The sequence below is a fragment of the Aptenodytes forsteri genome, unplaced genomic scaffold, assembly GCF_000699145.1.
Source record: "Aptenodytes forsteri isolate BGI_AS27 unplaced genomic scaffold, ASM69914v1 Scaffold81, whole genome shotgun sequence".
NCBI classification, from domain to species: Eukaryota; Metazoa; Chordata; class Aves; order Sphenisciformes; family Spheniscidae; genus Aptenodytes; species Aptenodytes forsteri.
The window spans coordinates 3,474,955-3,498,905 of NW_008795259.1; the positions used below are offsets into that span (position 1 = coordinate 3,474,955).

At 35.6% G+C, this 23,951-nt stretch overlaps 1 protein-coding gene across 1 annotated transcript in view; it reads right to left on the reverse strand.

The window, feature by feature from the left end:
* EXOC2 (exocyst complex component 2) overlaps positions 1-23,951 on the reverse strand; it is a 121,728-nt gene that overhangs the window by 25,625 nt on the left and 72,152 nt on the right. The window contains exons 17-22 of the mRNA XM_009279235.2: positions 21,163-21,243; positions 20,247-20,306; positions 19,327-19,388; positions 18,370-18,436; positions 16,224-16,340; positions 12,068-12,209 (exon numbers count right to left, since the gene is read on the reverse strand). Coding sequence (XP_009277510.1) covers positions 12,068-12,209; positions 16,224-16,340; positions 18,370-18,436; positions 19,327-19,388; positions 20,247-20,306; positions 21,163-21,243 — 529 coding nt within the window. The remainder of the gene's footprint in view (positions 1-12,067; positions 12,210-16,223; positions 16,341-18,369; positions 18,437-19,326; positions 19,389-20,246; positions 20,307-21,162; positions 21,244-23,951) is intronic.

The following is a 23,951-nucleotide window of genomic DNA, read 5'->3' on the forward strand; positions in this document are numbered from 1 at the left end:
CTGCACCATGTACTGCAGTCAAATGCATGGAGATCAGCAAATCAGTAATACTCACAAGAGTATACCTTAAATTTATGGCAAGAAATGCCATAAACTGAATTTCATGTAGAATTTTATCTGTCTGTTTAAATAAGCAGTGAGTTGGAACCAGACCACAGCAGCTTTTAGAGATGTTACTGCAGTAAAAAAATAGAAACCCAAACCAACCAACCAACAAACCAACCAACAATTGAACCAAAACAAAAAAAACCCACCTTACTGCCCTCTTACTTTGCTAGGAAAAAGAAAAAATGAGATTAAAATTGTTGCAAGGCAAATACTGTATTCAGTGAGACTGCACATTTATCCTATTTATTAGAGTGAAGGTGAGAACTTGCACTGACTTCCAATGTTACTCTTTCACAGTTTTTCACTTCCAAGTTTCACTGAATGCCTACAGTGTTTTGAAAAGGGCAGGGATTTGAAATGAAGAATGTCTTTGCATGACCTGAACAATAGATCTTTAAAAATTGTTCAAGTCCAAAATTAACATTTGGAAGCTATCTGGACTCAGGAGTGACCCACAATAACTGGAAAGCTTAAGATTTTTCACAGTTCAAAGTAAAGGCTTTTAACAATTTTGGATTACTTCAACTGCTGAACAAGTCCAACACTGTAATTTCATCCACACATCAATAAAGTTTAAGTGTTTCATTAAATTTAAATTGCTATTCGTTGTGCAAAGAAATTTTAAGCTAATGAAATGCTTTTTATTACAATGGATCTGCTATACTGTTAGAAGTCTATCATATTTTCCCACTTAAAAAGTAAGAGTCCAAGGGCTTGATAACTTGGCTACAGAGAATACGCTCCAGGCCGAATTTTGCATAGAAATTTTGTATAGAAAGCTGAGACTTTTTGTTACACTAAAATTTTCAACTTAAAAACATGCACACGCTCCTGGGCAGAAAGTGTTACTGAAGCATTGAGTAGACACTCAATTTTCCCACTCTGCTAGTTTAGCTGTCCAGTGGCAAGGTACATCTTGTAGACAGTATTTTCATCAGTGTATTTAAAGTGTTAATAACTACAACATCCTTAACTACTGCACACATTCAGGATTAGAAAATAATTGGTTTTATCACTCCTCTTTCATCTTGAGTTCAGTATTGGTTTTATGCTTGACAATAAACCCTTTATGCAACATTTCAAACTGTAACCAAGAACATGAACTGACCAGTGGGTTTACTAAGGGCATCAAGGCTTTTGGACCTCCCCTGCCGAGTTGTCTGGGGCAAACCGCAGGAATTTTAACATGATTCTCTGCATCTGCACAGGTGGTACAGGAGGTACTGTAACGCTATATTTTGTATGGCCCTTGAAGAATCCCCACAAGAAGACACTAAGCACCTTTATCAAGGGAGAACACACAGTGTTATGGATTGTTTCTAACTAGTACCTGCATGCTAAAGGTTAACACGACGAAACTACTCTCTAAGCACAGCAGTGTGAATTACAGGAACCATATAGGCAGCTCCCTGCACAGGCAAGTCTGATAATTTTGATGCAGCTGTGTTTACTTAGACCAATAGCAAAGTTCTAACTTGGAAAAACAAACTAACTTGGTTCACAAAACTCTGAACCATTATAATTTGAGCTAGAGGACTATGACTTAGCTACAAACAGCAGCAGACAAACCCCTACTACAGATCAACCATTAGCCTTAAATGAGAGCCACAGTCACCTATGAGTAGGTAACAACACGCTAAAGTTTCCCAAATACTAATCATGACCTGTAGATGCTTCTTGACCTCACAGTGCTCCCATGCACACTCTGTCTTCTGAAACTAAGACTATGACCTCAATATGATCTAATAAACTATTCCACCGTTTAAAGTTCCACAGTTTCTACAGTGTATCAGTCTGCCTTGAACGCAACTTTTAAAATGGATGCCTTGATTTCCACGGGGTCTTGCCTGCAGCACTGACAACCTCAAAAGAGGAAATGTAATTGTATGCATTAGCCAATACAATATGAAAAATGCAACTGTTCCAAGTGAGCAAATACATTTAAATATAAAATAAGAGATAACCCTGAGAATACATTTAATCTCTCAGCAGATAAATGCTGTATAGTAAAAAATTAGTTCTGTCAATACAGAAAGACCCCTACACTAATTGACAGCCATGCAACAGCGGCGCAAGCAGGAATGCCTTTGAGATCTGGCTAGAGATTGTCAAAGGGACTTTAAAACAGTTCTGGGGTACAAGAAGAGAGTAGTCCCAAGATCTTTTAGCAGCAAACACTACCCAACTGGATATTACGTGAAAAATAGCAAAGTAGCTACAGTGAGCACACCTGTGGAAACAAGTCTTTGTAGGAAGAGAGTAAGCCCAAGCTAAAAAGCTTAACTAAAGAGTCTGAGACAGACCCAACACCACAGTTTGGGACTACAGGCAATTTTATTTTTCATCTGACTTTCTTTCCCCACTCCACTCATTTCATTACACCTCATTATGTTAAAGATTGCCACAGAAACTACCTCAAGCATTACCAAGAGAATAAAAATCTAGTTTCTCAGGGTAATGATTGAAGGAACAATCTAACACTGAGCCCACTCGAACACCTCATTCACAACCAAGGTTTTAATTTTTTTTGGCTTATAATCAAACTAGTAATCAAATAAAAGAAATAATAGTAATAGTGACTATTGATTTGGAGTTCTAAGCTTTTGGCTTTTTATACTATGACCTTATCATACCTCCCTAGTCTTCAGTTTTGGCTCCCAAACCCATCTGAAGCATCACCAAGCTCTTCCTTTCCCACCCTTCCATCCATCCATTCCTACCCACTTATCCAACCTGTAAACCCAACCTGCCAGTCCTCCAAAACTGTTTCCTGCCTCATTCCAGTAACATTGGGGCACCCGAAGTAATCAGTAAACCAAACAGTAAACATTAAGATGGCAGTTGTGCCTATCAAATGCAAAGTAAACATGAAAGCATTCACTATGCCAATAAGTTAGACTACTGAGTATTGTTCTGCTGATGACATGATTTATTACTAATGTTTTATTGAAGGGGTTGGGGCAATACCAAACTTGTTTGGATATCCCCTCATTCATGCATGTAATAAGGGGTGCTGGAAGAGGAAAAAAATGATCCTTGCCCTTTCTCCTCTATGCATTATCATTGATTCCAATCCGCGATTAATTTTCTGCTTTGAGTAATGCAGAGATCAGATGCTATTATCAAAGACAGTCATAAAAATACAAAATAATATTAAAGTAGCTTAAGTGTTTTTCAAAGAGTGTGCTTGAGGGTCTAAAAAAATATTTAGGTTTCCCTGTAACAAAAAGAAGATTGTTGACATTAACTCATGTCCACCCAGAGATGGACTGCGAACTAACACTGCGTGAACTAGAAAATGCTGAACTGATAATAAATTTCCCAGGTAAAGATCAAACTGGCCTTTGAAATGCCAAACTGGAGACAAGTATGGTACAACTTCCTACAACTGGCTAGACAACAAAAGAGACTTCTGAGTTGTCAGACACTGCTGACAAGTAAATCCTCTGGACTTGTGATAACTATCATCTCATTTAGGTATTAGAGTGACTTCTAATACCATCAGTTATAAAGGGTACGTGAATAGACACAATTCTCAAGCTACAACAAGACTATGATACAGTCTGACCAAGGAATCACAGCAAGACTTCTTTTTAGAGAGAGATACAAGGCTTTTGAGCTCATGCTCTTCCCACTCCTCAAGTAATATAAATGAAGCCTGTCTTAGGTCTTCAAAATTTTCAGATGAGAAAGATTTTTTTTTTTCCTTATCATATTATTTCCCTTTTTAAAATACACCCTGCTTTAAATAGGCAGTTTACAAATTTGCTGACCACTTAACTTCTGCAGTTTGAGAAGAATGCAGGTTTTCCAACTTTAAATGAAAAATGAAAGATAAAATGCTTTTGGAGCTTAATTCCTGGAGCTTAACAGTCTTTAGCAAAGCATAGACAGAAATACCACAAGGTATTGCAGGAAGGGGTTTGACAGGTATAGCCAAAGAGAAGCTGGAAGAGATACGGGTGACAGTCTAGTAAACAGCTACTGGTAGGCTTAATAGCAGAAAATGCTATAAAGCAGAACTGTGTGTGAAGGCAGACACGTGCAAAGCAAGAGGAAGCATAAGAAATAAAATAGTTAAGTTGCAGATGAACTTCTACTGCATGCTTGCACACGTGAAGTCTAGAGTCTGCTGAGACCAGCCAACAAGAAACTCAATTCAAAATTAGCAGCAGAAAATCTTGCATGCAAGAAGTGTGTGGAAGCACAGTAAGATATCTAAAAGTCTACACACAAGTGCAACGCAGATAGGGACCTGCAAAATGCAATGTCTCTCCAGGACAGTTTCTACTGAGATTTCTATAATAGTCAGAAATTAAAGATAACCTGCTGGCAGAAACTACAGGAAGCTGGAGAAACAGTTCCTTCTCCTTTTCTCATCTTTTGCAACTGTTCCCAAGGACAGAGAAGGTACAATGTCCATTCCATTTCACCAGCTAGAATGATCCTTAACATTTATAATTCAAAACACGAGTGTAATATGTTAAAGAAATCTCACTGTTGTCAGAAGTGAGAAATGTAATGAAACCTGAATGTCTGAAAGTGAAATTGAAGAAAAATCTGAGGTTAAAATGAAGTTACACAAATGAAGGTATTTTGAAACATGCAGTGAAATTTCTGCTTATATTTCAAGCAGCAAATTATTATTTTTTTTTCCCCACAAAATTAACTGAAAGGCTACAAAATGATAACCCCTGACTTCGAAATTTTAGTATGTGATTCTATTCTGTGAAGAATTATGTGTAGTAAACCAAATGCAAGAACTGCAGTCACGCAACACACGGATTGTCACACTTCCTGGCTGAACAGGTCATTTAAGGATGTTGAATTCAGCTTATCCTAATAAAATATCAATTTACTAATGTATGTTACAAACGCAGTTAGTTTGAATGAGAAATAGCATAGTTTAACTGGAGTACTTAAAAAGAGTACCATATGTAAGAACACTCCGGTGTTCCAAAAGGTTTCTCCACAAAGGCACAACACACCAACACAGATACGCAGCTGTTTCTTCAAGTGCTGACTTCCTTTTGTGCACCTCTGTGTTTATGTGGTCTCCTCTTCCCCCCCCCCCCCCCCCCCACACACCCACCACATCTCTGCCCAGTTCTTCCAGGATGTAGAAGAGACCCAGCTATACTTTATACTTACCTGCTGGGAAGAAGGAAAAAAAAAAAAAAAAAAAAAAAAGAAAAAAAATCACTTTGCTGCTGCAATTGCTAGCAGTTAAAGGAAAGTTCCTTTTTCAGTAGCTAATATTGGCACTCTCACCAACTCTGAACCCCCGTGCACTCTAAACTGCAACCTGAGAAACACAGCAAGAAAATGAAATCCAATGGCATACAATGCAAGAATGTGAAGGCTGTAAGACATGTAAGGCTTCAGCCTGTACCCTCTCCTACTCCAGTAGCTAGTTGAAAATAACTAGCGAGTGGAATATATCTGTGACTGTGTCACGAACAGTTAAACAACTGGCATTTTGTAACAAAAAAAGCACAACTGACAAGTCCTTTAGCAACTTTACTTGCCAATGCAGAACACTTTTAATGTTATGGAATTTATTTCTTATATGCAATAGACCTGCAAAAGCATCATTGTTTTCTTCCTGTTCGCATACAAAGACTAACCGGCACGTTATATCCCTGCATCAAAATAGCAGAATTTGGCCTTACTAAAGCATAAAAAGACAGACAACTCCTAAACACAGGACATCAATAGTTTGAGATCTGTTGGAGTTCAAACTCATCTACATCTAGTAAGATAATTCTGAAGCCATCCATTTGAAGTGTTAGAAGAAATCTAAAGGGTTACAAAGATTTCAAACCAAATTATTTTGCACATTTCAGTCAAAAAGTAATTGCCTATTTCTCAAAAAAAAAAAAAAATCTACTATATCCAAATGTTTTTAAGATGTAAATGCACTTGTCATCTTTCATGTAAGCAGGGTGCTGGTGCCCCAAATTAAACAAAAGAATAAAAGTTAGGGTTGACAAGTATGTCGCTGTGTAACTACAAATTAAATATGCCTTTTGATGTTTCATTTTTAACTGTTGAGTACCTTTTCATCAGGCTATTGCCATTAGAAGTTTTTTATTACATTTTTAAATTAGAAAAATAACAGGTAAGAGATGTGACAAGTATATCAAATCTGATTTAGCAGATCTGACACACTTAATCTTGTACTGTAAGAGTGGCATTTGATATATTTGAAATATTTCAAACAATGCTCCCTTAACATGCCAAATAAGAAGAAATTCAGATTTAACTCTACTATATTCAATTTATGCCAAGTACAGAATGAGTATCTAAACCACACAAACAATCAACTTTCAGCTGAAAGTGCGAAATCACATGAAACTTTCAATGCAATGTGAAATTTTAAATACTACCCAACGCCCCCCCCCCCAATATATCTGACAACACCAATGAAACACAGAAGATACATATTTTAAAAAGATTGCTAGACTAGCCTCTGCAACTCTGTATGCTGTGACCTTTGAGTGAATGTTGGCTAGACTGGACAGCAGCCAGCATTTCAAAAATAATTTATGAAGAGAGTTCACCATATCTGAATTCCTCAGAAAAATAAATGAACACCCACTTTTTGTGTGGTAAACAAATCCACACTTACTAGAGTCTCAAATTTATGTAGCTGTTATATATCTAAACAAATAAAATATAATTAAACTTGCCACATAATTAAAAATAATTTGACATTTGCATGCAAAAGCTCACATTAATAATCTAAAAGATTGAATGCCCACATACAACTACTTTTGCTTGTACTGCACAAACTTCAATACACAGAAATCTTTTCTATCCAAATTCAGAGTAACACAACCACCTCATTAACCCTCCAAAAGACTATAGGCTTGGAATCCAGAAGAGATAACAGAGCCTGATTTTACTTGTCAGGTGACCAAGATAAAAATACATTCATTTAAAATATAATTTAAGAAAACCAGCAAAACACAACCTACTACCAAGAGAGAAGAATGAGCACAAATGAAAAAACCTTGTATGCTGAACTAGCTGATTGACTAGTATACACAAAAAAAATCATCTAAAAACATACTCAGCAACTGATTAACGTTATGTTTCCCATTATCCCTTTCATCTCTTTTAATTCTGTTAATACCATGGATTAAATTAGAACAATGTTTCAAACAAGAAAAGAACCAACTAGATTTCATTGTTGCTGCATGTTAAAAATGAAGTCTTTGTTGTAAAGACTCAGAAGTCGACATTGACATTAAAATGAAAATTTAAATGAAAGTTATTTATTAACAATAAATCTAATTAAGTTAACCGTACTGCCTTCTAACACCAGCAGTCACACCTGAGATCAAAATAAAGGGGCAAATGTATAATTATGTTGTGCACAAGTTCTTTCTGACATTCAGAACTTTGATATTGAAAAGAGCATGTATGTTGAAAAACTAAACAATAAAAGTTTTAGCACATAGGCTAAATTAAATTTTTCCCCATGCAAACAATTTGACCTTCCTTATATTTAAAACTGTAACAAAAACCATATGTATAAGTATCTGATAATTACAGGACGATTGCCTAAGTGAGCAAGGCATATGCTTTTTCCACACTGACAGAAAGAAACATGGTACAGAACTTCAGTATTACATATTTTTCAAAGCTTGCTCAAAAGGCAGGCTTCTTAATTTCATTCTGATTTCTTCTTCAGAACTGTTCATTTATTACCGTTCTTCTCATTCTTCTATTTTCCCTTCTATTTCCCCATGAATTATATGATGCAAGGAAGTATTGTCCCCAGTACTTACAGACAGATGGCTGCAAAGTCACCAATGACAAATAGATTGTCAAGGTTTTTGGATAACATTTTTCTGAATATTCTATATACTACAAGACTTTAGGTAGTAAAATTAAACATGAATGTTCAAATTGACAGGAGTCAAAGAAGGCATTTTAAAGATAAAGATGCTTAAGTGAGTTATTAACATGACACAGAAAACCCCACGGAGGCCGGGACAGAATCCCGCCTCCACTTTTTTTTCCCCTCCCAGATTATGCTTCACACACTTCTCAGAATCTGTTACAACTGAGGATACATTTTTGCCTCTAACAGCTCCACTTAATACAAACCCCAGTTTTATCTCCAAAACAGCCTCCATTTCATGAAGCACGTCAAGTGTACCCATGTGGGAAAAAATGTTATTATTTAAAGTTGGATTATACTTGATTGTCTTTGTGTAGTTTTTTCCGTACATAATTTTTACTGACATTGAAAAGAACGCAAACAAAAAACCAGAATGGAAACCAGAAAATTCTCGTACTGCATTGGTCTATATGGCTTAACAACAGAATTGGCAACACATACATGTAACTTATGTACAGTAGATTTATATGGATTTGAGTCATTTGGCTGATGCTGTAGACCTTGACTTTTGTAGCCTTGATTCTAAAAAAGAAACAACATTGATGGCATTGGCAAGGCAAAACTTTTAGGCCATTGTTGTGTTTCTCAGTGGTACTGCCTATACAGAACATGTAGCATTGCCTGTAGTGTTACTATAAGTATATAATAATATATACATAACTTCTGCCAGCTGTGCAAAGAAAGTGATCAGTAACATTAATAGGCTGTCATCCCTAGAGGACAAAAGTGCAAGATCGAGGGGATTTCTTCGATTACACTGCAGCTTCTGGTAAACTCACTGATCTAACGAGTATCAGACCTCTCTGCTCTTTTATTTGTGCTTCAAGTCTGTCTCTTGTTTGTATAATCCCTTTCTATTCACTTCTGTGTTAATTTCATTTCTAAATCCTACCCTAATTTACATTTCTACCTTGCTCATCCAGTCCTGACTTCCCCCTTTGTTCCACCTTCGTTCCTGCTTGATACCAGTCTTCACCACAAGCTTTCTGTTCCAGTCTGCTCCCTCCCTTGCAGTTGCTTTGTTTTCTACCAGCATTGGTATCCTCCCCACGAACAATTCCATCTACCCAAAAGCATTATCTTCCCAATAGTCCAGATCAGGTGCTCTCTGCATTCTATTCAGCCTTCCAGCTTCTTCATTCTGCTCAGTAACAGTAGGGGGAACATCACAAAAGGAATACTTGCTAGTGCTTGACCAGTACAATTTTTCAAAAGAGTTGCAGTCTTGAAGCTCTGGGCTGGACTAGCAACACGGGAAATTCATCATTAGAAAATTCTCAGTGTTATTCCTAACCAATTCCTGAGTATTTTAATACTCACATTTTTCCAAAATGTCCTTTGCAAAAGATATATCTGCGGCATCAACATGCCCCCACTCTGGCCAAATTTTTAATCGCCAGATGGAATGCTTGAAAGTTTCAGACTGCATCAGGGAGATTATTCGCCTTTTACCTTATCTTTTAAACATGGGCAAATTGATGTCTTTGCCCTCTTCTTTCCTTTCCAAAAAAGAACTGTTCTTGTCAAGGTTTGCCTTTTTACTATCACTAGTACTATTTGAAAGCTAATGCAGAAACACCATATAAAACAACTTCAGGCCAAACTATTACATCATGGCGATCAGGCATAGTTGTATCCACTAAGGAACATCGAGTAACTTTAATTATGCAACACTACACATCACTGATAGTACCACTCAGGAACACAACTGAGGCCTAAATGTTTTCCCTCGCCAATGCCATGAACTAACTTTCTTTTTTAAAATTAAGGCTACAAAAGTCAATATCTAAACCAGGCAAATGACTCAAATAAAATCTTTAAATTTTGCAGTCATAAGATTACTGAAGAACAGATAATAATTTCCACTATACAAATATTTTTTTTCCTCAACAAATCAATGTGTCGATCTTTAATAAATCCTTGAGTGAACTGTGTGTTTGACTCAGTGTGACCCACTCCCAGTCATCTGTATGTTATTTTAGTTTAATAAAGTAGATACTTTTCATGCTGTACTTGGAGATGAACTGTGAAGTAGAGCTTTGTTTGTTCGGGGTTCTTCTAAGAGGAAAATGAAAAGACAGTATGCCTACTGCACTACTAACTGCATTTTTAGATTACATAAGAGTATATTTTCTCAACTATAATCTTGTTGTACAATTTAATGTTGTTTGTAAATACTAGGTTATTGGAAAAAATCAATTATATGCTTGCTGGGTGATTTTTTTTTTTTTTTTTTTGTGAATGTTGATTGAATGCTGGAAAAAGTCATATTCTCATATGCCCCATGAAGAGTTGTTTGGTTTTTTTTCCCCAGTCCTTTTCAAGAATGAAGTTCATCTACCTCCTCCAAGAGGGAGGCTTTCCCAGTCACTTACTAATTTTATCTTCAGAGCACCAAATACTTTCAGGATCAACTAACCATTGCTATAAGCAGACAAACTGAAGGTACTCAAAGTTACTCTCTTATACCAATAGTCAACAAGGTACATTTGACAGAATTTATTCATCAGAAAGATAGTTCATCAAGGTGGAGAAGCATGAAAGAAGTGACTATATGTTCCTTCTTAACATGTCTAGCTTGGAGAGTAACAAAAAAAACAAACAAATTTTTTACTACTTCAAATTGGCACCTCTTGGCCAACACTATGATATGTAATCCTGAAGAGGAGTCTCTAATATTCTCCATTTTCACTTTGATTTTTGCCAAAAAGTTGCACAGAATGTACGTAAAACCAAGAATAAATTGGACAACAAGCAGACTAAGGCACACCTCTAACAGAAATTCAATATTCCCTTTAAATGAAAAAATACTACAGAATAATCCTAAAGGCAACGTGAGTCCAGTCAGTAGATCCCAATGCACTAGATCAAGAAATGAGCATATAGAAAGCTGACACAACTTCTTTCTCTTTGTCTTTGTTAGCTGGTGGGAATGCAAGCATGCCAAGCAACAACATACTTCAAACGTGATGAGGAGTTATGTATTATTCAGTTATAAATTTGAATGTGCAAGATTAAAATCTAAGTTATTTCCGCTATAAACTGTATTACAGCATATATTCTGAGCACAAAAGTAGTAACAAAAGATAGAAGAGACACTTTTCTCTAAAAAACCCCTAAAATTTTTGTGTTTTTAAGGCCCAGCAAGCAAGCACTGCAGCTCGATTCACAGATTACAGCGTGCTTCTTGTAACCACCTCCCTATCAAATTTTAAAGAACCACAAAACTTCTACTAAGCTTGCCATATACATCTCTATGAAACAATCAAAACAAGAAAGTACAAATTGTCATGTCAATCATTGATTTACTGAAATTCAAGACAAGATCACCTTCAAAATGCCATGTACTATGTTACTGCAACTAATTTCTGCTTGGTATTAACCAGGCATTCATGTGATAAGCGATTTAGATGCATTAGTTTTAGATATGACAAATTAGATGTTCAAAGGACCTAAATGTTAAGATGTGCACAGCATTCACTACTTAAAGAAAAAAAACCACAACCCCAAACAAAAACCCAGACTCATTTATATTATGCTTCCTTAAAACAGAGGCTCTTAAAGCACCTAAATAATGACTAACAGCTCAGTCATTCTAAATACCTTATACCTGCCCTTCTTCAATGGTTTAACATTTTGCTGAACTACTGTTATAGTATGCATTTTCTCAATTTTACCTTTTCAGAACTGTAATTACATCTATTACAAAAGTAGCCAGATTCTTTGGAAAAAATCACAAACAATCTCAATGCTATTTTCTTATGAAATTCAAAGATGTCTTTTATAATTCTTTCTATTATATATAAGCAATGAAGCAAAATAATCACAAAAAACAAGTATTAAAGAGATTATCAAAGCTGCTTTAATCATTTGGGGGTATTTGAAAAATGATTTAAGAATTAAGTAAAGTCTGTGAGAAAGAACTTATTATAAGAACTTGTCAAAAGTTAAAAACAGACTAGAAAAAAGTTTTTATTTGTACAGTATATTTTAGCTCCTATTAATCACTGTTAAAATAATTTCAGAGTTTAATAAGCAGATATTTACCTGCTGGAACAAGACAATCTTTCCAATCAAAATATCCTGCATAAATGCCAGGTTCTAATGACCCAACTATCGGATCTGCCTTGAATTCAATGTACGTTTCAAACAGTCTTTGATCCAGCTCTTTCAAGGATTCCATACTAACCTAAAAAACAGAAAAACAAAAAAAAAGAGAAAGAGCATAATAGTCATTAATTACAAGAATTAAATCACATACCCAAAAAATTTACTTCACGTCTTCTTTAATTTTTGGTAAAGAGTAGCAATTACTTACACATTTCAGTTCATAATTACATATATAAAAACCCAGGAACTTCCAAATTATCTGTCCATCCTACCCAGTATAATTTTTTTTTTTTTGATTGTGCTCAGCAACAGACATTTTTGCCAAAAGTCCAAGTAATGCCAAAGCTGGCAGATCACTCCGTAATTGTCTAATGGCATGATTTTTTTTCTGCATGTCAGGAGGCTTTGGTCTTCCACCAAGTAAACAACTGAATTTTGTCAATGCTTCAAAATAAGCCCATAATAATTTCCATCCTGAAACATGAACATTTTCATATAATACTTAAGATCTACCAATTGTAATGTTACACTTTCTCACTATCTGCTCTACATTTGAAAAATACACAGAATTATTTAGGAGTCTCTGCCTTCTGAAACTGTACATGTGAACTCCCCTGCTCTACTTCAAGGCATATCTGTACAACAGATGCATAAACTGCAGCTCACCAACATCTGCAGAGTTTTTCTCTTTAACAGCTCTATGCAATTTTTAGTAATTCACACAACTTAGCCCCACTGAAAGCTAAAGGGATATGCACAGTTTGTTCATAGTATCTGAACAACTTTAAATTTTATACAAGACTTTTTATTAAACATAGGTACCCCCCTGTAATTATAGCTTCTAAAACAATTCTGGAACACAATGCGTATCCTAAAATGTTAAAGTAGAAAGTCAGTATCTTTGGATGGTAATGGATGCTAAATACAAATAAAATATGCTGAAAATAGAATGTGACTTCTACTTAAATGTATTTATGCTTATAAGTAAGAGCTTAAGCAATAGCAAAGTAAAGCTTTTAAACTAGTACTCATTTTCCTCATCCACTAGGGAAAAAAGCATATATATATATATATAAAAATGATAATTTCCAGAAGCAAAAGGGGTTTAAAAGTGAGGAAGAAGGCAGGGCTCTAGATCAAACCAGGAATTCAGAAGAAAGAAAGCAGAGAAGAATATCAACTCCTTATCATTCCTTTCTAAAGATTTAATGCTGCAAGCTGCAGAATAGGGGATGAAGCTTATTCACTGCAGGGATGTCTCTAAACTGTGTTCTCCTCTGGCATGCCTGTATTGTTAAGTGAAGAGAAAAGGGAACTGCAATATTTGAGTCAGGAATAGACAGACAGATAAGCCTTCAGGAATGAGATCATAAGTGCAAGGGAAAACAGAGGTATTATTGAGGTCAAAGTTGCTGCCAGATTCAGGAAAGTTGGGATGGTGAAGTCGGTGCTCCAAAACAAGAGACACCACCACTTTCCTGCTTTTCTCTCTGATGAGCCTCCTTTTTTCATGAGGCACTGAGAATTTGGTCCCAGGAAAAGATCGAGGCTCTTTTCTTCTTCTTTCCCTTCTACCTGACAGCCTGTTGACACTCAAGACTTGAAAAAGAAGAACACACTAAAAAACGTACAGAAATCTCACTTTTTCCCCTTACACAGGGCCACAGAAATGTAAACCCGGAATGGGTTTCAAGACATTCTTCACTCAATTGCTTATGATTAGGGAGAATAATTATCCTTAAACCGTTCCTATTTAGGTTTGAGCTAGTGGGAAAAATAAAGTACAAGTTCTGGTGGGAAGTCCCTGCAAACATGCACCAATTCAAAGAATCTGTGACCCAATTGCTTCAGTTGTCCTTAACAAAGTGTTTTAGAATTAAGTAATTCCACCTTCCACTTCTGCAGTCATTCAATACAAAAGATCATCTGCACATTCAGTACAAGCTTTTGTTTCATGTGAGTCCTCTTCAACCTGTTTCAAGTTCAATACACAATTAAGATAGCAGTGGGTAACCTTGTTTTTCAGCTGGTGGAAAGATTACAAGAAAGAACGAACAATTCATCTGAATGTTATTTTGAGCCCAGGATGCGGGGGGTGAGGCAGAGTAGAAGTCCTCAACAACTTCCACTGTGTATATGCATTTTCCGGACTCCCAAGAGGGGTAAATGCTCATAAAAATATACAATTCTCTCATTGTTGTCTTTCTGCTGTGAACTTCCCTGTAACTACAGTTTTCAATTTTTGTATTAAAGCCATTTTGAGCCTCTATCCTAGCAATCTCTCTGCCTTATCTAAGTATCAGGACTGTGGAAACAATTTTATTCAGAAGCTTAATCAATAAGCTAGGATGAATGTTATGGGATACATTATTTTTGTTCCCCACTTGCTAATTGACTAAACTGATGATAAAAAGTTGAATTAAAGAATCTCCACAGAAAAGCACTTAAGATTTATGTAGAAATTAAATGTAATTACTAAGTATGTGCCAAGATGGCGTGTGCTAAAGCAGAGTGTAAAGTTTGGCCATTTTATGTAACTTTGTATTTGGCACACTAAGAAAAAAATGGAAATAATAACCACGTAGAATGTAAGGAAATTTTCTTGGTTACGATTTTATGATTTCTGTATTTTCAGAATATTAGATAATAATGATTTCTCTTCTAACAAAGGGAACTTTAAGAAAACCCCAACCAAACAACAGATAGTTTTTACCAAAATAAACTACAAAATTTACTTTAAAATTAAATTTATAAGGCTAAAAATTTTCAAAAAATTTTGTCAATTCTTTATTGCAAATTTTTGATCTAATAAATAGTTAAATAAATTAAGAAACTTACAGAAGTTTAGGTGACAGAACAAAAAACTGAAACAACCAACCAACCCCTCTAAACCTCTGTCAGCTTCTAGCCTCTCAAAAATTAATGAAGGATTCAAAAATTGCCCTCTTAAGATGACTAGCTAATTATCCAAATCCTCCCAGCTAGCATTACTGATTGATGTGTCCCATATATGCAGTACTGCACCAGTCAGCGCTTTCAAAGGGTTAACACAGATTTGAAATTAATCTGCGACTTCAACATTTGAATTTTGCCATTTATAAACCTACCAGACTTTTAATGGCAATACTTTGATGTGGCTGTACCAGACAGTGTTGAATACATACGTGCCAGATACATACATACAGATACATACATACAGATGTCTGTCTTGCTTATACAGACAACACTAACTGTACATAGCTCAACTCTCAGTTGTCTCAGTAACAAAGAATGACAATGTGCAGAGTCATTTTGTATACTGTACTAACCATACAAATCCTCTCAACCCCATTTAAACGCTAGTCAAAATTACTTCAGCCAGAGAAATTCAAACAACATTCAGGCAGAATGGGACTAAGGATGTACTACATAGTAGAAACATCAGTTCAAGTGAAATATTGTACTCTGTACTGGAAAAGATAACATTTTACTTCCAACCAACAAATGTTTCTGGAAATAAACTAGCTTTATGGTCCTAAGGATTAAGTCACAACATTTCTCAAAAAAATGATTAACCTTTACAAAAAGGCAGGAAAATGAGACAGCGACTGCCGCCCACTTTGACATTTTCGTTCTTTGAAAAAAAAAAAACAAAAAACCAACAAACCAAAACCAAAAAACAACCACCAAAACACAACAAAAAAACCTGAACTAGTTTATGAACAACAGCTATCAGTAACGCAGATTGCCAGATGAAATAATTTATCAAGTATCTTTCTGAGATAACGATCTTTCATTCTCTGCATTAAGAAAACACAGTGACATTAAACAGCTTTCCTAAGAAATCTGATAAGCTTTGCCATTGAACACACAAGTCCTGAATAAAAAAGAGGTCACATTTTTTACACCAGCTATTTAAGCATTATAGGAACACATACAACCATATCATTGTTGTTGTGTCCAACTGATGCTTGGCGTCCCACTCATTTGCAGAAGGCTCACCCAAGAATCCTTTTGGCCATTTGAACACTTCCACTTAATTTCCACAGAATGTAAAACAAGTAAAAACTGTTTCCTTTAAGCAATGATACTTCATTCCAGTGCTCTCACTTACTTGAGTTATTTTTTCAACACCTTGAAAGCCATGTTTCTCAAAATGTTCAGCTATATTTAGGAAGGTATGACGTTCCAGATAACGGCAGTTACTGAGTGCAATTAAAAGCCTCTGTTCCTAAAAATTTGTTTTAAGAGAAGAAAGAGTATAACAGTTAGAATAAAGAAATATCAGCATGACCAATAATGTAAATGTATAGTATTTTATTGACTCTGTGCGTGTAATAAACATGCTGATAAATAAAGCGGAGTTTACAAATATTTTTGTCAATAAAACACCAAGAACTGAGTGAATATCAGGTATGATGATTGAACACGTATGCTTTTTCTTATAGGATCTGGAGCATTCACTGGAATAGCTGTGACTAATACAGAATCGTGGTTAAGACTTCTTTACAAAAATTAGGTTTGGACAGCTTTCCAGGAAGCTGTTTCTGGCTTTTACTTTGTTTCAAGAAATATGCAAAGAATTATGACCATCATAAAATTAACTGAAGATCATCTTCACTTTCACATGAAGCTGGCTAAAACAAGGGAAGCAAAACAGGTACTGAACAAATGCACTCACCCATTCTAAAATACTACAAGGTTCAGAAGTACGTAATATAATTTCAGCAGTTCATTTGAAAAAATTCTAGGTAGTTATAACTTATCTCTGTTCTTCAATGATTTTTTTTAATTACAAGAAGGTCAAATACATTCTGGAGTTGAGATACCAGAATTGCCTTTCCCTGACTTTGGTGCAACGAGGTGTAGTTTCCAAAGAGACAAAGAACCAAACAAGACAGAACTACTATTTAAACAGATTTGGTCCCTTTTCCCCTCTCCTTCTCCCAATGGGAAAACATTTTTCTACCTCAGATGGAAGTTCAAAATCAACACCAGCAAATATTTTGAAAACAAAATTATTTGGCAACGAAGTCATCATAATAGTGCAGATCTGATTAAAAATGGTGTTGGTTTTCAGACCCAGAAGAACTCCTGACAGTTTTGTGTTCCAGTAATATGATGACTAGTATTGAGATATGCAGTTGCCTACTACTTTAATTTATAATCAGTTGGTACACAGACTATTCAAAAAATGAGAATTTTAAAAATACACGGACAAATCTTACTCTGCTCACTCACTTTCTCTGTTCTCATTACTCAATCAGGAAAGTGAAGATAGTGTTCTGTGATTTACAGAAAACAATTAATATGATACCATGGAAGCCAAACATTGTCTAAAATTGTGGATTTCTTCTTTTTTATTTAAACATTCGTATCTATGACATTTGGGAGGAAGTCACAGCCACAAAAAGTTACTTTGTCAACAATTAATATAAAAATCTATGTGTTGCAAGAATAAAGTGACATAGAGAACTAATTTTTATAGTCTGCAATTCAGAAACTTGGCCTGATTTGGCAATCTGTGATTAATTATTGTAGCAGGAATGCCTATTGCTCTTGTAAATGAGGCAAAGCTGGGCTTCTGACAACATTAAAAACCTGTACTAAGGAGTATTAACTTCACAAGAGGTTCTCACTGGGTTTCTTGCAGGGAACAACTACATTTTTTCATCATCCAACGGACTAGAAGAAAGTACATCAAGCAAAGTCAAAGTGTGAAGAATATTAAAAACCTTTTTTCCAATTTCCTAAAAAACAAAACCAGCCAAACAAATAATCAATACTTACTCTCAGGAATTTTTTGGGGAAAAACTACATTACTGAGTATCTGTATCTTCCTGGGTTTTAAAAGTAACTAATAATCAGACCAGTTCTTATGATTTAAAACAGGGTGATAAATCAAAAGTCAAATCCTCAACTGTCTTAACACCAGTGCTATTTTCACTAATTTCAATGATGCCATTTTAGTTTCTGAGGAGTACCTGGTTTCAAAAAACGTCTTCATTAGTTACCTTAAGATGGTATACTAAGATATAAACAAACTGCTTTTAAAAAAAGCCTCATATTCAAGCCTTATATCCTTGTCTTTTCTTACGCTTATCTACATATATATCTAGGAAATGCCTCTAGAATACAGAATTGCTCTCTAAAAAAGGAAAACAAAAAACTGAAACACTTAATAAAAAAGGACCACATTCCTGTAACTTTGAGAAATATTAAGTTTCACATCAGCTTTTAGAAACAGAAGCCAAACTTACTGAAGAAAGACTTGAGTCTTCATGAATGCTTCCAAACAAATCTGGAGATGAAACATCAACTGAAAGACTAGGAATATTGTTTAAGTGAGTAGTATAGTGCTTTTGATTATCTGATACATGGTGGATCAAATGAACAGTTGGAACAGAAGACTGGAATCTTGTTTCAAGCCCCCTCACACCAGATGATAAAGCAGTCCACGTTGCTCAGTTTTTCTAAGATGTACACAAAGCCCACAGGAGCTTTGTGGACAGACAGTACTATTCTAGCTACCTTTCCATCTTAAAGCATTTTTATTTTCTGTAATTTCTCTGGTTTGTCACAGATTCCGTTTTGGTTTTATGCCTATCCAGCCAAGAGAGTCATCCAAATAGCAAAAAAAGTGGCATTAGGAACACAGTTAATTTGCCTTTTTCTAATGCATATTGCAGGTACCAGTATTTGCCAAGTTTCTGGCTTTTCACAAAGAAATGATTGGTACTCTTGAAAACTCAGGCTATTCTGACTTGTTTTGGTCTCTAAAACAAGTGGCTCATGAGCAATTATTGAACAAACTTTCAAGAATTTAGCAGAAATACCAAATAGAACCAGTCAAAATATAAGGGAAGAAAAGAAAGGCAGTGGCTGCTTCTCCATGACTAGACATTACTTAGTGACAAGGACAACTCATTCCATGGAAGGTCATGTCAAAAACAACATACCTGCCTCTATAGCACACAACTCCTGTCATTGAATAAAATGGTATAAGTAATACCATATTCATTACCTTGTACAATATTTATTACATGATGTCACTCAATTGTTTGGCATAAAAAGTATCTGCTCTTATTTCAAAGCGTCACTAACCAGAGGCAAAAGTATTCACAAGAAATATGAATAAAACCACACCACCACTGAAATTTGAGACTCGCACCCACAATTTCAGAATACTACACTTAGGTCCTATTTATTTTACTTACTGTGCTGTATCTATGTCACCATCAGGTTTGGTGCTCAGTTGTTCCAAACAGTCTATAAAGACCTAGGAAACAATAAAGCAACATCTACATTTTCTGCCAGAACTAAAAAAAAAATCTTAAATTCACTTTTACTACAGTCAATAGAAGCAGAACAATCATCATCACCTTTCTTTGTCTTAAACCGTACATAAATACAGTAACATTTTAGTTACACCTTTTGAATGCATATTTTCAATTGTATATGCATCACAGTTTACTTGTAGCAAAACACAGGAGTTTTTAATCCTGCGAAGTGATTCTCATCATGCATGGCTAAAATTACACAGTGATAATCTGCTGATTTGCAAAGAAGGCATTGTTAATAGTTTTCAAGTGTTCAATCTAAACAGTTGATCCCAAGTAAACAGAAGCATCACTAAAATCCATGTTTTGCTTTGGCTCATGGTTTCTTATTTGAGAAGACTATGGTTCAAAAGCCTAAAGCATGTTATTATCTAATTTCAAATATATTTTTAAAAAAATCAGGTTTTGTTACAAAGAATATTGGTTTCTGATACAAAAATTAAAAGCTATATCTTCAGCTGATGAAAATCAGCATTGCTCCTTTTACTGCAGTATATCGATGTTAGATGACATCAGCTCAGCAAGTGTCTCTCAATCATCAGTAAAATCTTGAACAGTCACAATCAGTAAAATACTTGAATATGTCACTTACCCTCTGAGGATTTGATATCATCAGATTCAGCTAGCTAGCTCTGCATACTTTTAAAGTCAAACATTTCTCAGTATCCCAGAGTGTATCAGAGGAATAACACAGTCATCAACTTAAGGTACCTTTTGGGAGTTGGGCAGGGTACAAAGCACACATTTTTGTTGATCACTTGTGTTCACATTTTCATACTTAAAAGTGCTCGAGTTACCTGCATGATCCCAATGCTTAGCTGGCACACATCCTCCTGTGTTTTCTGCTGCTGGAAAACCTGAAGATGCAAGCATATAATTTCAGCAGAACAGCTTCACATGGCCTTATTCTCAAGGAAGGCCTGAGTAACCTATCCCTAAAGAGATGACATAATTATAGGAATGGCTGCTGGAATACAGTGTTTTCTCATGGATCAATTTCAGTTTTTCCCCACCCTAAAATGGGGAGAGAGAATACAAGTCCCAGTAAACAGTCTGACAAGCACGAAGAAATAACACTAAAAGGAAAGAAGTCCTAGTACCTAGTACACGTGATACGTATCATTGTTGGCTAATGGAATTGCAGCAAAAGCTTCCCGGATATTCAAAGATCTTTGCACCCTAACAAGAAGGATTCACCATGCACTGCAGATTATTTTGAATAATGTTCATTAAGCATCAGTATCACAATCAATCAGGGCCTCAAGGTACTAAGTGGATCGGGACAATCATGACTCCTGATTTAGAATAAAGGTTACAGAAGTAAAAAGCTGAATTCAAGTTCTGCAAGTAGTTTGGATGCAACAGCGAGTGAAGAGTAACTCCTAGGAATGCCTCCCCCCCTTTTTTTTCCTCATGTAAATAAAGTCACATCTACTGCGATCTGAAAATTACGTTAGCAAAATTTTTTCAAAAGAAATGCTTTGAAGATTTAAATATAGGTCCAATCTGCCCCATACACACACAATTACGCCAAAGGAAAAAAGGAAACACAAACAAAATTCTAAAAGCTAGCACCAGTGAAAAGGGTTTACGTGGAAAAAAAAATAAAGAGGAAAGTTATATCCCTGTATCATTCTCTGAAAGTTCTTGTTCTGAAACCCAATAGTAATTTACATAAAAAGAACAAAAATAAAAGCATGAATCAAAACTTACGCTAGCCTCTCCAGGTTTGCAGTCCAGCACAGTTTTAAGAGACTGCAAGGAGTGGATAATGCACTGTTCAAACTGGGATGGCTGAAAGGCAAATGACTTGTTAGCTTTAGGCAAGCATGTCAAATGTATACCACACAAATATATAAAAACTTCCACGCCATATGGTAAGCTCTTTATTTCCAAATTATCCCAAATAAGGGGGGGAATCATGATTCATATATTACCAGAGGACCCTTTTGTAGTGATGGACTTTCGTACTTAAGCTATCTACAGAATTATTACCATAGATCAGTGTATATTTTTTTATCTGAATCACAGTCTTCTACACCAGACAGCCTCCTCTAAAGGGTCATGAAAGATTATTATAGCTTGTTTGTGGCAGCATATATCGGCAATTACATTATAGATGCCTGTGACACCCTCCCTCCTCCCCCTCTTGATCTAAGTTGGGATAGAATTTCACCTTGGATATCTGATAGTTCTGCGTTTTATTTCAGCAAAAGGTTTCTAAGAAAAACTGATTGAAATCGCTTTCACACGGAGGAAAAAAAATCAACTGGTTTGGGGGGCTTTTTCTACCTTCAGGTTTCCAAACCTGAAGTATGAATGTCTTGATGCATGTATCAATTTCACTCTGAAAGTGCAAAAGAGTTCACAGCATCAGAGTCATTAGTCAGTTTTTCCCTGTCTTTCTCTCCTCCCTGTTAAGTCACACATTTTTTTTTTAATGAGGCTGCCTGCTGGTATTGGGCAGGAAGCGGTTGTACAGGACAACATGAAGCAGAGGGGTGTCACTGCTCTAGAAGAGGGACATCATCCTATGGGATTTGGGTCAAAGAGGTGGACAAAAAAGGCTTCTAAGTCATGTAAACCTGCTTTTCATCCAGTAGATAGTTTATGGCATGTCACCAACTTTAGGTTTAGGAGTAACTTTTATTTCTGTAAATGCTGGGGTGGAGGCGGATCATGAAAGTAATGCCTGCATGGCAACCTGAAAATCGTGAAAAAAGCCACTAAGACAATCTGTATTTATTATTTTTGGACCCGCTTAAAAGAAAAAGAACAGCAGTAAAGTGCGGCTTTTGGTTTTTTGTTTCCACATAATAAAACATCACACCTCAGGAGAAGAAAGCTGTTCAGATATGTTATTCTTTGGGTATTATGAAACTGAGGAAAAGTTGGTTCTGTGTCTTACTGTATCTTTTACCTGGAATATAAATGCTAAAGGGGTTATCAACCACTATTTCCTACAAACTTAAAATACAGTTCCTACCTTAAGCCTAAAATATCCCCAAAGAGACTGCCTGGCCCTTGTTTATACTGGTGAATTTTTGCTACAGTTTTTGTTATAATATTACCACAATGAACTCTACTTCAGTAGATAAATTACCCTGCTATGACAAAACATGGTCAACTGCCACCATTAAAATTTGGCATGTCTCAACCACGGCCTCAAAAGGTATCTAGGGAAGTGCTGTATACAAGGAATTCATGGGTGATTTCTAAATACAAAAAAGACTTAAGCAGTTTTTAAACAAAGATGGGTTAGGATACAGCAAAAGCAAAAAGAAACAAAGCTTTTGTGGAAGATCCTTCCTCCTCCCTCCATTTTACAGATGAATAGAGTGAAAAACAGAAAAGTTAAGGGACTTGCCCAAGTCAGCAGCAACTGAAACTAAGACCAGAAGCTGTAAATCTGGTTATAATACTACAGTTGCCCAAAAACACTCCTTCCGACAATGTGTATATTGTGATTGCTTAATGCCCTCCTACTCAACTTCAAACACGTATTTATAGAAGCAAATAAGAAAAACTAAAAAAGTCTGTGGAGCATTCTCTTAGATAATACACACAAAGCAACTCTCCCTCCCACAGGCCCTTTCTGCTTTCGCAGATTGTTTTTAAGTCACACCTACAATGTGCTTGCTGTGTTTTAGGCATTACTCATTACTGTGTATTTCCAGAAAGCATCTCACTAATTTATCTGAATTTGGTTTCAAGTCATTTGTTGTTTGTGTGTAGGCAATCTCCTAAATTAGTTGCTTTTCAGTTCAATTTCTCATTATAACATATAAGTGACCTATTTATTTAGCTTCATACCAATTCCATGGTAGTATGCCTACTAAGTTATGAAGCATTTTGATGTGAACTGAACTTGTTGTGACCTTAAAAATAATTTTTTACTTCAGTAAACCATCCCTAAAATGAGATGTTTAACAATGAAAGTTATTGTTTATCTCAGCAAAATCATGCTAGAGGTCAGCAGTAATTATACTGATACATTTAAATAACCCTACTTAAGGTAGAAAGTCATGCTACATATCTTGATGCCCAATTCTTATTTATTTTTGTCTCTCAATACATGGCAGAAATCTGCAAAGCTTTTATTTATGCCTTTTTTTTTCCTTCTGTTTTGCACCTTCAAAAATATTGCTGTCTAGTAGTACCATTATCAATTAAAGTTACTTCAGATATAATAGTTTGATAAGTACAAATAAAAAATTTGGAAAAGGAAGAAAAGAACAAAGTAACTGTGTGTTTGGTGATGGGATCTGTTAAGAGTGCTGTAAATAAGTAGCCATCCAAACAAAATATTTTGTATTTTTTTATCTTCCTATATTTTCATATTTTAATAAAACTATAGACACCAGTATGCACACATATAGACAAAGTCCAATATAATTCAATTTTTGGAGAATACAGAAACCAGTTTCATTACACTTGCAAAAAAAAAAAAATCCAGCAAAGAAAGTGCCTACAAGAAACACAAGTATACCCACCAACGATGT